This window comes from Syngnathus typhle, linkage group LG1 (assembly GCF_033458585.1).
Source record: "Syngnathus typhle isolate RoL2023-S1 ecotype Sweden linkage group LG1, RoL_Styp_1.0, whole genome shotgun sequence".
NCBI lineage: Eukaryota > Metazoa > Chordata > Actinopteri > Syngnathiformes > Syngnathidae > Syngnathus > Syngnathus typhle.
The window spans coordinates 27147917-27162927 of NC_083738.1; the positions used below are offsets into that span (position 1 = coordinate 27147917).

At 48.5% G+C, this 15011-nt stretch overlaps 2 protein-coding genes across 3 annotated transcripts; one reads left to right on the forward strand and one right to left on the reverse strand.

Annotated features, from left to right (window-relative positions):
• Positions 1–446: 446 nt before the first annotated feature.
• On the forward strand, positions 447–8959 carry b4galt1l (DP-Gal:betaGlcNAc beta 1,4- galactosyltransferase, polypeptide 1, like). Its single transcript, XM_061292060.1, has 6 exons — positions 447–1132; positions 2688–2923; positions 5015–5202; positions 6365–6487; positions 6577–6681; positions 8404–8959. The coding sequence occupies exons 1-6, from the start codon at positions 832–834 to the stop codon at positions 8531–8533; spliced, it is 1083 nt and encodes a 360-aa protein (XP_061148044.1). The 5' UTR covers positions 447–831; the 3' UTR covers positions 8534–8959.
• On the reverse strand, positions 8691–14881 carry tgfbi (transforming growth factor, beta-induced). Of its 2 annotated transcripts, XM_061291964.1 has the most exons (17): positions 14649–14880; positions 14234–14332; positions 12817–12881; positions 12567–12724; positions 12319–12483; positions 12099–12245; positions 11879–12020; positions 11598–11810; positions 11336–11473; positions 11140–11276; positions 10914–11050; positions 10716–10846; positions 10426–10550; positions 10266–10368; positions 10121–10200; positions 9591–9618; positions 8691–9511 (listed from the first exon to the last, which is right to left on the reverse strand). In XM_061291964.1, exons 1-17 carry the CDS (start codon positions 14765–14767, stop codon positions 9450–9452), a joined length of 2049 nt encoding a protein of 682 aa, XP_061147948.1. In that variant the 5' UTR covers positions 14768–14880; the 3' UTR covers positions 8691–9449. The 2 variants fall into 2 exon arrangements, with proteins under 2 accessions (XP_061147948.1, XP_061147940.1); XM_061291956.1 differs by having other exon boundaries at positions 10266–10550; positions 14649–14881.
• Between the last annotated feature and the right edge of the window lie 130 nt (positions 14882–15011).

Here is a 15011-nt window from a genome sequence, read left to right on the forward strand (position 1 = left end):
AGTAGAAATACAGAGGATTCGTGTAACACAGGGAATCACTTATGCAGAAGCCACAAAGGAAGTAGGAATGAGTTGGTAAGATACTAAAACAGTGACAACAGAGAACGGTGAAAATTTATTGCAAAATTAGAAAGACATGATTCATTTTCAATGCCATATATCGCCGATATTGCCTACACCAATATGGCCGTTATGTCGGCACGTTAGCCTCGATAAGATGGCCGCCAGGATGTACGTCACTTCCTACTACATCTAACTAGAATTTCAAATTAATGTAAGCGGAAATTACCATTTCAGAAAACTAATTAGCACAAGTAATAACAAATTACAGTTTCAGGGAAAATCCATTACAAATAGTAACAAATTATTGTTTGAGGGGAAAATAAATACAACAAGCGTAAAAAACGTAATGTTGTTTTATTTCGAAATGTATAAATGGAAACAGCTGTGCGCGTGTTTGACTTGGGGGGTGGGGGGAGGGGGGCCCGTCGAACATTTTAGACTTCGAAAGTTCCTGTCAAGTAGTTTTGATGGCCGCGCGTGACGTTAATCCTCTTAGGACCTGTGACGTAGACGTGAGGTTTTTCTGAGCCAGTTCTTTGAATTTGAAGAAGTGTTTGAACGGGACCAACTCTTGTGAACGCTCGTGAGAAAGGCTAACAGAACTAAAGCTAACGTGGCTAATGCTAAGTGCGAGAACTCTGGAGTTCCTGACGTCACTAGTGTCGGGTCGTCTTCTGGCTTGCTTCGTCTGATCCACCTGAGAGAAGATGGAGGTTCTCGTCAGCAGCTAGCAGGGTCAAAAAAAACGGAAGTGAGAGTGAGGTCACGATGGCCTCTGCCGAGCCGACGGTCAACTTTAACGTCCTTCACCGGACTTGCAAGCTCGTCGTTCTGCTCTGCTTCCTGCACATCTCTGTCACCGTCTTCTTCTACGTCCGCTCTCTGGACATTCCCTTCTCCTTCGTCCAGAACCAGCAGACCCGCGCCGGCATCACGGGACCCATTGGCACCACGGGAAGCACCGAGGCCGCCAAGCTGCACCTGGAAGCCAAAGCAGCCGCAGAACCAGAAGATGAGCTTGCGGCAGGCAAAAGCTTGAAGAAATGTCCACAGACTTCACCCCTCCTCGGTCAGACACGGTTATTTTCTGCATCTATTAACAACACTAGCAAACTTGGTAGTTTTTCATGACACTCTTCTTTCCTTAACTCTTTCCCCCTTTTCTGAACCTGCTCGCTAGTTCTAAAGTTAGTTCTGTTGCTTTTTTTGTTTCTCTTTCAGTTTCTCTTTTTTGTTTGACTTGTTGAGATTTTTTTTTTATTTCATCAGTTGAACTTGTTTTTTTTGTGTGTATTCTGTATTTTCAGTTTTTACAGTATAATATATATATAATATATGACCTTTTTTAATTTCATACTTGCAAAACACAGCATATAGAATTGACTAAAGCAAAGCATTTTCGTAAAAATGATGAATTATGAAATACTGCTCTTAAACACAAAAATCAGAATTCGGAAAACCAAAAGTTAAAATGCCAACATAAACAACAAACCCCCAAAATATGAGTGAGAATAAAAATCCCAAACTATTCTGACACTTGACCTCTGTCGTGGCGTGTTTGAGCACCAACCTCTGCGCGTCGTGTTTCCTCAGCTGTGACCTCCACCAGATGCCGACGCAAGGCAAGGCAAGTTTGTTTGTATAGCACATTTGATTGATTGAAACTTGATTGATCCCCGGGGTGGGGTAATTCAGGCCACAGCAGTATTCACACTTACAGAGCAGGTACCGTAATTTTCGAACTATAAGTCTCGTTTTTTTTTTCATAGTTTGGGTGGGGGGGGGGGGGGCGACTTATATACATGTGTTTTTTTTTTTTTTTCACTTTTTGGGGCATTTTATGGCTGGTGAGACTTATACTCCAGTGCGATTTATAGTCTGAAAATTACGGTATATAAAACACACACACAACTCAAGAGGCTCCTATAAAGCTGCCACACAACGGCGCCACAAAGAAAGCCAAAGCAACAAGACAAAGGAAAAAAGTAACAGCGTCCAACCAGCCCCCCTCAATACCAAAGAACACCTCAAAACACACAAAATAGCCTCCACGGGGTCCTTAAACAGGTGTAAGGGCAGTCAAGTTAAACGGCGCCCAATGGACCGTGGTCTTGAATCGGTAAAACATCACAGAACAGGCAAACGTGTGAGCAGCGTCCTGGGCACCCAGTCGGGGCACGTGAAGATGGGGCAGGCACGGCGAAGGTCGTTGGTTCCGACGAGCACGAGGGAGCGGACGTCCCACAGGGTTCGCGGCTGCGAGGCCAAGGCGAGGGACCCGGCCGGATGAGCAGAACGGCTGTCGTAGAGTCACGCCGGTCCCGACCGATGTGGGCAGCCATCCCGGCCGGCTCCCAGGGGGAAAAAAAAAACATCCGATCCGAAGCCCACGCCGCGTTGCGGTAGAAGGCACCAGTATTGCCGAATGGACAAATAGAAAGAAAAAGGAGAAAAGAAGGAAATAAAGCGGAAAAGAGAGAACACTGCCGGGAGGCTGCCACTCACAACGGCGCCATACCAAAAAAAAAAAAGACAATTTAAAACATTTAAAGCATGACAGAATGAGAAGCAAAACACAATCTTGATCTTGATTGTATGATTATGTTGGAATACTCTCGTTCCAGTGGGTCCTCTGCGGGTGGAGTTTAACATTCCGGTGAGCCTGGACGAGGTGGAGGAGACCAACCCCAACGTGGGGCCGGGTGGCCGCTACAAGCCCAAGGACTGTGCGGCGCTGCAGAAGGTGGCCATCATCATCCCCTTCCGCAAGCGAGACGAGCACCTCAAGTTCTGGCTGTACTACTTGCACCCCATCCTGCAGCGCCAGCAGCTGGACTACGGCGTCTACGTCATCAACCAGGTAGTCGTCGTCGACGCAGCGGCGACCTGTCACTCCGCGACTGCGCGACCCAAACCTCAGTATCGCGTGCATGGCTTTGACTCATCAAATTGTGGCTGTGGCAAAGAGATTTCAACTAAGCCATTTGGTAACTGCTCACCCCATTTTCTAATGATGGAACCCCAAACAAACCTTTTTTCCAATTAATGTTCGCTCTGTAGAATATGAATAAAACGAGTAAAATCCACCTGTTTTTATCCATGTCAGTGGGCGGCCATATTGCCACTTGCTATTGAGTGCAAATGACAGCACGGTTGCCAGGTCTCAGGTGGCAGCCAATCACAGCTCACCAGTTTTCTAGCGCTGAGCCCTGATTGGTTGAGACCTGAGCGCTGGCAACTATGATGTCATCATTAGTTGACAGCAGGTGACAAAATGGCCAATCCCCGAGATGGCTAAAAACAGGTGAATGATGCTGATTAGCGCATCGTCCACAGACGCAATATTACCGTAATTTTCGGACTATAAGTCGCGGGTTTTTTTTCATAGTTTGGGTGGGGGGGGGTTGGCGACTTATACTCAGGAGCGACTTATATATGTTTTTTTTTTCACAAATTTTTACTTGATCATTAACACATCACTTACAAGTTTCGTTGACCACTTCACATGTTATTTTTAGTATAGTTGATCACGTCACATGCTTTATCTTGAACATATTCAAAACATGAAAAATAGAGAGAGAAACCCAAATCAAGTAATTAACACTTTAAAGCGCCATATCCTCTGGACATGTCCTCTGTCACCAGAATGACATAAAGGACGAGAAATTTGATCGATGGATTTAATGATTTGTTGTGACACAAATGGTTTGGTAATATTGTTGTTTATGTGATCGTTATTTAAAATATAGTTTATATATCGTTGTATGGGCCTGTGGAATAATTTGAACTGCGGCGCGGCACACGGCATTGTTGACAAAGGACGATCGATAGATTTAATGAATTGGAGTGACACAGATGGTTTTATAAACGTGTTATTTATGTAATAGTTTTTTTTAAATAACTGAATGTTAGGTCAGGCCCGTTCTCAGCTCCTCGTTTGTGTTTGTCACGTTAGCATACCGTATCGTTTAGCCTTTTGTTGCTCGTTCATGTCTGTTCTTGGTATTGGATTTTGTCGAATAAATTGCCCCCCAAAATGCAACTTATACTCCGGAGCGACTTATATATGTTTTTGTTTTTTTTCACATTTTTGGGCATTTTATGGCTGGTGCGACTTATACTCCGGAGCGACTTATAGTCCGAAAATTACGGTAATCAGAATGCTGTGTTGACACTAGCACATCCACCATGTGATTGTCAAGAGAATTTTGGGGTTGACTTCCCCTTTAAGGATCTCTCGATGTTGTCCATTACGCCGAAAGTGAGCAAATGTTTACGTCCGTTGCCGTTCCTAACATGTTTGCAAACCAATAACTCTGCTTTTCGAATGTTGATTTTGCATCTTGGCATGAACAGTTCTAACCGTCTTTCTTGTTGTGTCCTCCTTCTCGCTCTTTTTAACCCAAACCCCCGACAAGACAGGCTGTTCTCTCTGGAGGTGCTCAGACACGCCCCCTCCGCTTGGTGTGAACCAATAGCAGCTCATCGTGGCTGTCCAAAGAACTACGCCTCCTTCTTGTTCTTCTGCTTCTCTTTCGCATTCTTCCTGTAAAGTCGCGGCACGCTTTTGTATGGCCGGTGGTGGCAGGTGAGCTTGCCTTGCCCTCTTGGCAAAATCAAAGTTGTTTTCTCCCCCAGATACAAACTCACGATGGAAACCTCAGAGGAATATTTGTTCCAGCTCAGTAGCCCAAATCCAGCCGATGGCAAAGGTCCAGTTCCCATGTAGGGCTAGACTTTAAAGTGCAAGGAAATATTTATCAAAGGTACACCAGGTACTACTTTTGTCCGAATGGAAAATCTGTGACGACAGCATTGTAAACGACCCCCTCTAGTGGTCAGGTGACACGCCACAATAGCACTGAGGATCGACACGGCTGATGAAACCGGACGCCATCTTAGCTCCTTGTTCGTATGTGTGTGTGTGTGTGTGTGTGTGCCCGCGCACCAGGATGGCGATGAGATCTTCAACCGGGCCAAACTGTTGAACGTGGGCTACGCCGAGGCCATGAAGGAGTACGACTACGACTGTTTTGTCTTCAGTGACGTAGACTTAATCCCCATGGACGACCGCAACATCTACAAGTGCTTCAGCCAGCCACGACACTTGTCCGTGTCCATGGACAAGTTCGGCTTCAGGTCAGACGCACACGTACGGCGCTGAACGACGAATCTTTTGGCAATCCAAAATCGGGAGCGGATCTCGGAGCAAGCGATTTGGCGTTGTCGACTTTTGACATGTCCTACTTTGGGAGCGGTCACTGAAAGTATCATGCGTTGAAGAAACGTGCGAGAGTTCAGCGGCGGCGGGGTTTTTTAAGGAGATTTGTCGTCCGACTACTAGCACCAAAATAAGTCGCATCGCTTATATGCCTGGAATTAATTGCGTGAAAATAGCAGACCCTTTAAGGTTGGGGTTTCTACACCAGGGGTCTGAAACTCCAGTCCTCGGGGGCCGCAATTATCGGGCTCCTGCAGAACGTCAGGATGAACCGATCATTTGAATCGGGTGTGTTTTAACGAGGGAAACTCGGAAAACATGTCGGAATGCGGCCCCCCAGGACTGGAGTTTCAGACCCCTGCCCTACACCATCAGCGACTCCCAAACCCTTTTAAGGTTTTCATGCTATGTTGTCATTTTGCGTCAAGTTTGTAAATAGACAATATTGCACCGAAGCTCGATTGGAAGAAGAGGGTTACCGTATTTTCTGGACTATAAGGCGCACCGGACTGTAAGGCGCACCTTCAATGAATGGCCCATTTTAAAACTTTGTCCATACATAAGGCGCACCGGACTATTAAGGCGCACCATTAATGCAATCACAATATAATAACTTAAAATAGTGAAAACAATAAGCATATATCAATAATGGTAATATCACACAACACACAAAATAAACATGTAAAGCTTACTTTAATAAGTACAAAACAGTCAGATCAGTAAACTTAAAAAGGTAAAGTTCCATCCATCCATCCATCATTCTCCATTTGGTCCATATATAAGGCGCACCGGACTATAAGGCGCACTGTCGGCTTTTGAGAAAATTTGAGGTTTTTAGGTGCGCCTTATAGTCCGGAAAATACGGTACCTGAGCCGCAATCCAATCTTTTCACAGTTTCAGACCTCGCGTGTGTGTATTTGTGCAACAGTGACGGCTGAGAGGAAAGTGATGCGCTGTCAAAACTATCACGATCAGCATTTCCTCTTTCCTGCGAGGGAGCGACAGGCTTCCCGTTCCCTGCACAGAATTGTGCATCGGTCGCTTGTAGAAGTCACACACACTCGCACTCTGGTGTGCAGGTTGCCGTACAATCAGTACTTTGGTGGCGTGTCGTCCATGATGAAGGAGCAGTACCTGAGGATCAACGGCTTCCCCAACAATTACTGGGGCTGGGGGGGGGAGGACGACGACATCTACAACAGGTCGGCATTATTCGCTGATATCAACCATCACTGTTGAAAAAACAAGAGTGAAGGTGGGGGAGATGTTTGTAACTTTGGTCTTTTGCCAGGCTGGCGTCCAAAGGGATGACCATCTCCAGGCCCAGCGGCGATGTGGGTAAATGTCGCATGATCCGCCACGAGAGAGACAAACAGAACGAACCCAACCCTCAGCGGTACGGTAACACGCCCCTTCCTTCCCTCCTCCGTCTCACTTCGTCTCTCTCTGCTCTTCTCGCCGACACAGCGCTTTGGCTCGCAAAGTACCGTTTTTTTCCATGTATAATGCGCAAAATTTAACAAATTTATTGTCCTAAAATCTGGGGTGCGCATTATACATGGGTACAAAAAAAAATTTTTTATTTATTTATTTTTTTTATCCGGAGATGATACGGAGGCCGCCATTACAGATGCGCTTTCTTCTCTGCTGTTCACTTCAAACACAATGCTCTGGTATCAGACGCTTGCTCGATCACCTGCTCGTTTGCTGTCACAATGTATACCCTACACAAATCCGAAACATTTCTTCGCTATCGAGTTTGCTAGCGCATGCGCAGTGGTACTGACCGGCAGAATAACATCCGCTTGTTCCCAAAGATGATCTTTTTTCTGAAATAATTTTACATTTACGGACTTAAGTAGGAGTAAAAATTTGGGTGCGTATTATACATGGGTACGGGCTTTTTTCCAGCATCAACATGCCATTTTTAGGGTGCGTATTATACATGGGGGCGCATTATACATGGAAAAAAACGGTAATCCATTACAGTCGTGGATGAATGAATAATTTCACGCATGTATAAGAAGAAAAAGCTCAAGTACGAAACATACGCCAACAAAAATTGTGACAATCGGAAAGAAAAGGAGCAGGATTTTTTTCCGGAACTCCCGAGTCTCGATGCTACAGCGACCGATGGAAGAGTTTTTATTTCAAGATGAAATGTATTTCAAGGTGCGATGTTTGGTTCCTCTCGTGAATTCTCCCACTGCTGCAGAAGATCGGCTTGCTGACTTTTTGCCGGCCGCGCGTCCGCCCCACCGAGCGTTCCCTCACCGCGCCTTTATCGCAACCAACTCGCTCGCTCTCAGAGTCGCACGCAAAATATTTCACCGTGCGATGATCTCGCTCCAGTCTTCGGGAAGCGTCCAGTGTCGTCATTCCTTCCGCGTTTCTCGCTTTTCCTCGGCCGGAAGATCCTTTCTCCTCCCCGTCTTTCTAGAAAACTTGAACTGGCAGTTGCGGTGGCGAGTAGGTGGCTGGATGTTTAGCTTCTGTCGCTAGCGCTTTCTTGTAGCTGCCCTGTCTCTCTCTTGTCCCATTTGCTCGCCTTTTCTGTTCTCCCTTGTCAGCTTCTTTCTCTCTCTCTCTTTCTCTCTCTCTCTCTATCTCTTTCTCTCTCTCTTTCTCTCTCTCTCTCTCTCTCTACCTCTACCTCTCTCTCTACCTCTCTCTCTACCTCTCTCTCTACCTCTCTCTCTACCTCTACCTCTCTCTCTCTACCTCTACATCTCTCTACCTCTCTCTACCTCTACATCTCTCTACCTCTCTCTACCTCTACCTCTCTCTACCTCTCTCTACCTCTACCTCTCTCTACCTCTCTCTACCTCTACCTCTCTCTACCTCTACCTCTCTCTACCTCTCTCCACCTCTACCTCTACCTCTCTCTACCTCTCTCCACCTCTACCTCTACCTCTCTCTACCTCTCTCCACCTCTACCTCTCTCTACCTCTCTCCACCTCTACCTCTCTCTCTCTACCTCTCTCCACCTCTACCTCTCTCTCTACTTGCCTGCTTTTTTTTTTTTTGCTCTCCCTGCTCGCTCAATTCTTGCTCTGGTCTCTCGGGAATACTGACCGCCCGCTCTTTTTTTTTTTTTTTTTGCTTTCCACATCGCCAGGTTCGACCGCATCGCTCACACCCGGGAGACGATGAACAAGGATGGCATCAAGTCTCTGTCCTACAAGGTGGTTTCCAAGGAAAGATTGCCGCTTTACACCAAGATCACGGTCGACATCGGAAAACCGTGACGAGCAGCCGGCTGTGCGCTCGCTCACCCTGGCTGCTTTTTGCTATGCTGGACTTTGCTTTTCTTCATTACTGGGTCCCCTCAATCAATCAATCAATCAATCTTTGACCTTGTTTTTGTATTTTGCTGGAGTTTTTTTTTTTTTTTTTTTGTCCAAGTCATCTCAAATTGGATCCTGCGTTGATCAGCTTTAATCACGCCGATGTGCGTGCGCGTGTGTGTGTTGGATGTATTTTGATAATCCTGGTGAGAAACGTTGATTAGTCTTGAGGTGTTTGCGTTGGATCCATTTGAAGTGTTCAGAATACCAAACAATTTCAGTTTCACAGTAATTGCACAATTGTTTTTAATGTGAAATTCTATTTTCCCTTCCAACATAAAACTTGGGATCAATGTGACACATTTTATAAAACATGAGTGAAACAAATTTTCAAAAGCTTGGTGTGCAACAACTTACACACACACACTCGCCACTCCGGAGCTTTATTTTACAAAAACATACTGGTCGACTTCGTGACCATGATTCGAAAAACGTCATCATCAACAGTGTCTTGATTGAATTGCGGGCCGGTTCCGTTTCCCACCATGCAACATTGGCCACGTCCAAAAGCGGACGATTGATTTGTGGCGATCTGCTTTTGTTAGTGAACGAACTAGCGGAGAGCAAGCGTTGGCTAGCTAGTTAGCAATGATAATAAGCTAGTTAGCATTTAGCAACAATGCTAAGAAGCAAGGAAAGCTTCCTCCAATTTGGACTGCTTTCAAATTTTGGTTTTGAAGCGCTATTCAGGATTTTAAAGCTCAATTCTTTGTTTGATGGCGTGCCGGCCGGTGGCTGCCAACAGGGAGCATGTGAGCCACTAGTTTAAAGAAGAAAAAAAAAAACATTGCAAATGTTTCACGAGAAAATTGTGACATCACTGAGAGGCATTCATTGTCCTGCTGGAGCGACTTTGAATGACCTTCTTGAAAAGTTCGTCTGAAAAAAGAAGAGGAAAATCAGGGCGTCGTCCAGCGTATGAGGTCTGCTTAGAATAGAAAAAAAAAAATCAACTTACCGTTCCTGAAGCTCCTAGAATCTGAGCTCTGGGCAGAAGACAAAAACACGAACGACGTCAGAGCAAATTGACAAACGCCATCAACACACCGAGCCGATAATCGGCCGCACATCGGCACGTCGGGCCTCCGAAAATGTTGGTGGGCGCACCGCGGATGCTCGGCCACGCCTGGATGTAATCGCCTGGTAGCTCGTGGTGGTTTCTCCTCAATCATTAATTGGGCTTCACTTACCGTAATTTTCGGACTATGTCGCGTTTTTTTTCATAGTTTGGGTGGGGGGGCGACTTATACTCAGGAGCCACTTATATATATATATATGTTTTTTTTCACTTTTTTGGGCATTTTATGGCTGGTGCGACTTATACTCCGGTGCGTCTTATAGTCCGAAAATTACGGTAGTTCCGTTTCGTTGCCTAGTGGACTCTTGAAATGAGCAAAAAACAGCCTCGTTCGTGCTGATGGTGCTCGGAAGTCAACTCGGTATGTTGAGACTCTTTGTCATGGGACTTGTGATGTCATCGATTCTCACCATGGAAGAGGTAGCGGAAGAAAACGAAGACCTGAGGGAACCCAGCGGGCCGTCAGCTTGCTCTCGGTCCACCTTGGGAGCTACGAGCAGACAGACGGGCGTCTTTACCGGGCGCGACAAAACCGAGCAACTCGGATGGACTCACGCAGCGGTTTGACGATGCTGTCGACGCCGTGCACGACGCCGTTGGTGGCCATCAGGTCGCCGATTGCCACCGGCACTCGGTTGACGAAGATCGTGTTGTTCCTCTGCGGGTGGCAGACGTTAAGGGGAACGCAAAGCGCGAGGGAGTCGCGAGCACTGACCACGCCCAGCTCCAGCTTGTCGCCCAGCAGGGGCTTGAGTCTGGTGTGAGATCCCACGCCGCCGCGGACCACCATCCCCTCACCAAGGTGGTATTTGAGCAAAGCTGCCAGCTCCTGGCGGTTTCCTGAAGAGCAGCGGTTGACATTTACTTCCACGCCGTAAATATTTGTCCCGTTGGAAGCGGCGCAGTGCAAATGTTTGTCGTTTAAATCAGCGAGTCGAGTCAACACGTCGTGGCCCGGCAAATGCTGAAAAAGGTTGCTCGCTGCCAACAAAAGGCGTCACTCACGCATCAGCTTGCCCACTTCCGGCTGCGTCATAGCGTGGAAAGCGGCGTCGGTGGGAGCGAAGAAAGTCAGCGCGCCCGGTCGGTTCAGCAGCTCCGTCAGCCCGGCCACTTGGATGACGCCAACCAGAACGCTGAAAAGAGCGCACGAGAGGCTCGCCGTGGCGGTTCGGCCCCGAGTCTCGACGGCACCGGACTCACCTGAAGCGATCGTCCGCCTTCAACACGTCCATGACGGTTCCCGTTGGGGGCGTGAGAACGCTGTCCACGGTGAACATGGTGCCGTAGCGTCCCGTCTTGTCGTGGGCGGCCAGGCAGGCGTTCTCGATGCACAAGTTCTACGCCGGCGGGATAAAAACCCGTGAAGCCGAACTGACGGCGCAGGAAGTGAGAAAAGAATCAGCGGGAAGGAAAGTTGAGACGTTACGTTTCTGTAGACCAAGACTCGGAGTTTGACACCCGAGAGCGTCTCCAGTTCCTGATTGTGATACAAGGACATGGACGACAGCTGTTCCTTGACGACGTGATTGCTCATCACCCTCCGCGTGTCGCCGCTCACGCTCCCTGTCAACGGCACGCGGGTCAAGAGCGGGCCCGACAAAGGTCGTTGACCGGTTCCTCACCTCTGAAGGCGTCGTCCAATGGGGCCAGCATGGTGAGCGCTTCGGAGCCCTTCAGGTGGTGGCTCAGGCCCGCCTCCACAAACATTCGGATCGCCGTCGCCACGTTGGAGCCTTCGGCCAGCTCCAGCAGAGTTTTGGCTGCACGACATTTTTTTTTTTGCTTTTGACTTGTTTTGCTCATTTGGAAGTTTTAGCTTCTTCAGTGCTCCACTTTGACTAGTTTCTAGCTAGCAGTGCTGTCGAGCACTAGTTTCCAGCGTACCCGAGTCGGGGATGAGCAGTTCGTCGATGTAGTGGATGACGCCGTTAGTGCCCAGCTGGTCCTTCTTAACCACCACAGCTTTCCCGTTGACCGTCAGCCGATCTTTGTCGCATCCCACTTCCAGCACCGTGCCCTGCAGCGTCTCCATCGGCGTTCCCGACACGATGGACTCGGCGCAGCGCATGTTCTTCAGGATGTGGTAGTTGAGCAGGTCTGAAAGCCACAACGTCAGCGAGGCCGGCATGCGAACAGCGGAACCTTCAGACGTGGCGTCCCTCTACCTCGAAGAGACACGGGATCTCCCAGAATTCGGTTCAGGGTCTCTGTCGGGATCTTCTGGAAGGCCTCGTTGGTCGGAGCAAAGATGGTATACTGACCCTCGCTCTCCAAAAGGTTGGTGAGGCCGGCGGCGGCGATGGCCGTCTGGAAGGAAACGGTTCGCTCTCGTCAGCGTGACGCACCGTCGGATCACGGAGCGAGAGCCGGCCGGGCGGCACTCACGCGCAGCGTCTCGAGGTCGTCGTCCACGTCCATGAGCATGTGCACGTTGTTGGATATGGCGGTAATGACGCGGTCCACCACGTGCACGATGCCGTTGGTGGCGTGCTGGTCCGGTTTTATCAGACGGGCGCAGTTCACCGTTATGATCTGAACGCGAAAAAAATATTAATTTTTTTCCACGTGTGTGTGTGCACGTGCGCGCTAGCGTGTGCGTTGTTACCCCGTTGGAGTAGTGGTGCACGTGCACGTGGAAGTCCTGATACATGGAGGCGAAGGAGGAGCCGTGCTTGAGCTCTTCTGACGTCAGGCGGCGGTTGATCATGTGATAGTGGAGAGCGTTGAGCAGCTCGATGTTCACGTTGCTCACCAGCGCGTCCAAGATCTCCTGCACGCACCATCAAAGTTGGGGATGGAAAGTCCGCTTGGTCAAAACGAAAAGGGAAGAAGAAGGTTCCCGAAAGGACCGACCGTGGGCAGCGCGGCCCAGGCCTCGTTGCTGGGAGCGAAGAAGGTGAAGCTTCCGGGACCTTCGATCTCCTCCCTGAGTTGGGCTCTGTCGGCGTACATCTTGGTGGTGGACGCGCCCACCGCCCCCACCGTGTTGTAGATGTTGACCAGAGGCAGCGCTGTAAACACGACAAGAACCTCAACCCTGGGAAGCTCGACGACCAAAAAGGAAAACTCACTTGCATTTGGTGTCAGAGGTCAAAGATCATACCTGCAGGGCAGCCTCTCTCTCCAGGAATCTTCTCATAACCCGGACAGCACTCGTATGTCACCACCCTGCGCCGGGTCACACATCATCACCTCGGTGACATTACGTCACATGACTAATGCTCCATGCAATCAGAACCAGCCTCTACTCGCTGCCCTTCAAATTGGATTGTTGGTGGAAATGCAAGTTGAGGTGGGAATGCCTTGATCCATATAAACAACATTTTTTCCACTGGACCACCTCATCGAGCTTAGCAGATGCGGAAATTCTTGTCTTCTCGTAAAAGTTGTTTGTAAATGTTTTTTTTACGTGTGTACTTTTCCCCTCCACATTGTTAGTAAATAAGAGTCGGCCTTTTGTGTGCACGCCTGTGTGTGTGTGCGTGTGTGTGTAGTGAGGAGACCAACGCAAGCGAGCACTTTACAAGGGAAGCGGATCAGCGCAAAGATCGGATCCAGCTGCCAGAGCTGACACCGGGCCTGAAAGCTTGGCTCTTGACTTCCTGTTGAGATTTCCATCATAAATGAGCCTCATGAAGTTCTTATCCTTGGAGAGACTCGGCACATTAAAAAAAAAAAATCCAAGAAAAGGAAAATCTTGAAGATTTGACAGCCTTTTGAAAAGAAAAGACATTTTTCCGTCTTCATTTCCGGCTCAAGCGAGTGAAGCCTTGTTGAAGCCTTTGTGTCAGACCCGCGACACGTTCCTCTGGGTTTTGGAACATTCCGGCACTTCCCCACAGGAAGTCCGACTTGTTTTCCAGCAACTGCGGTGCGAAAATCTCAATTTGTCTTTCATGAAAGCAAAACCGCACGGCCACAAAAGAAAACAAAGGCTACAAAAAGTGCGCAAAAAGTGTGTGTGTGTGTGTGTGTGCGCGTGATGACAGACCCAGATAGGGTCGGATGCAAACCAAGACGTGACAGACGCCGCACTCACTTGACCTCGTCCACCAAAAACGCAGCCAATCAAAATGATTTTTCCAGACGGCCACTTGGAATAAGAACTAAAATACCAGAGGTCACCACCAGGGGGCCGTCATGAGCACAAGGAGAGCCAGCAGCTTTTTCTGTTGTTTTTTTTCAAACTTTACTTCATTTGGCCACATATGGATGTGGTTCAAATAGAAATGATGACGACAGTTGCAAAGGGACTCGAATTTTTTCTTTCGGATCGAAACCTCGATTTTACAGATTCTTTTCGTGAACACTTGGGTCTACTATGCTACCGTTTTCAAATGTCGGTCGTCATGGTGCTACCTGGAGTGCTAAATAATTTTGGCGTGCTAACTGATGGTAAAGTCTTTGAGAACCACGGGAATGTCCCCCTTTTGCGTTTTTGTAATTCTGATTTTGTAAATGAAGGACAGTCGTCGCCATTTGACAGCACGGCATGCCTCCCAGGGGGCGTGGCTACTCACGTGGGCTGGTTGCAAATCTTGCGATGGTACCACTGCTTGCAGTTGGCGAAATATTTCTTGTCGCTGCCTCGCGGCTGCTGCATGGCGCACACGTTAGGCCTGCAGGGGGCGACACACAAAACAGCATTTCATGTCATTTGGGCAGCGTTTCTTTTCTAAAGAAACACACACGTGGACGAAGTCGTCGCTGTTGCAGTAATATTCGACGGGCTTTTTGTCCACTTTTGCTTCGTTGACCAACTTTCAGTGACATTTGCTTCCCTGGCCGACACTTTTCATTTAGAGACAGTCCGAAGAGCCTTTGAGCATCATGCGAGAGGTTTGTGGCTCAGAACAGGAACGTGTTAGTCAGTGAAGCCAGGCGAGCAGTGAGCGGTTAGTTTGCACGAGACGAGAAGTGTTCACTGTTTGTCACCCTTGCTGGCGTCCCCGGACGCGGCTGTGCTGCAGGACGGCCTGGTACGGCGAGCGGGCGGCGCTCGGACTCCCCCAGAATAAAAAGAAGAAGAAGGCGAGCGGCCAACGGGACTTCATCCTTGCGTAATTTCTCGATTTCCCTTCTCACGCTTTCGTTGGCTGCTTCTTTCTGTCTTTCTTGCGCTTGCACGGCTTCTGCTTGCTCACTTTTATGCCAGAGAGGGCGGGGGTGGGGGGGCTTAGGGGGTCTGCAGCTCACTGGGCGGAGACTTGCGCTAATGCATCGAGCGAGAAAAGAGCGTTCTTTATTCGTTTCATTCGTCACCATCAATATGTTTGCTTGTTTCATTCGGTTGAAGTT

Bases quoted from the DNA above. Each gene is read 5' to 3' on its own strand.
- b4galt1l (XM_061292060.1), top strand. From the start codon at position 832: ATGGCCTCTGCCGAGCCGACGGTCAACTTTAACGTCCTTCACCGGACT. The intron at 1,133-2,687 runs GTCAGACACGGT...CTCTCGTTCCAG, and splicing joins ACAGACTTCACCCCTCCTCG to TGGGTCCTCTGCGGGTGGAG. The intron at 2,924-5,014 runs GTAGTCGTCGTC...CCCGCGCACCAG, and splicing joins GCGTCTACGTCATCAACCAG to GATGGCGATGAGATCTTCAA.
- tgfbi (XM_061291956.1), bottom strand. From the start codon at position 14,767: ATGAAGTCCCGTTGGCCGCTCGCCTTCTTCTTCTTTTTATTCTGGGGG. The intron at 12,882-14,233 runs GTGAGTAGCCAC...GACCCGGCGCAG, and splicing joins AAGATTTGCAACCAGCCCAC to GGTGGTGACATACGAGTGCT. The intron at 10,847-10,913 runs GTGAGTCCGGTG...CGCTCTTTTCAG, and splicing joins AAGGCGGACGATCGCTTCAG to CGTTCTGGTTGGCGTCATCC.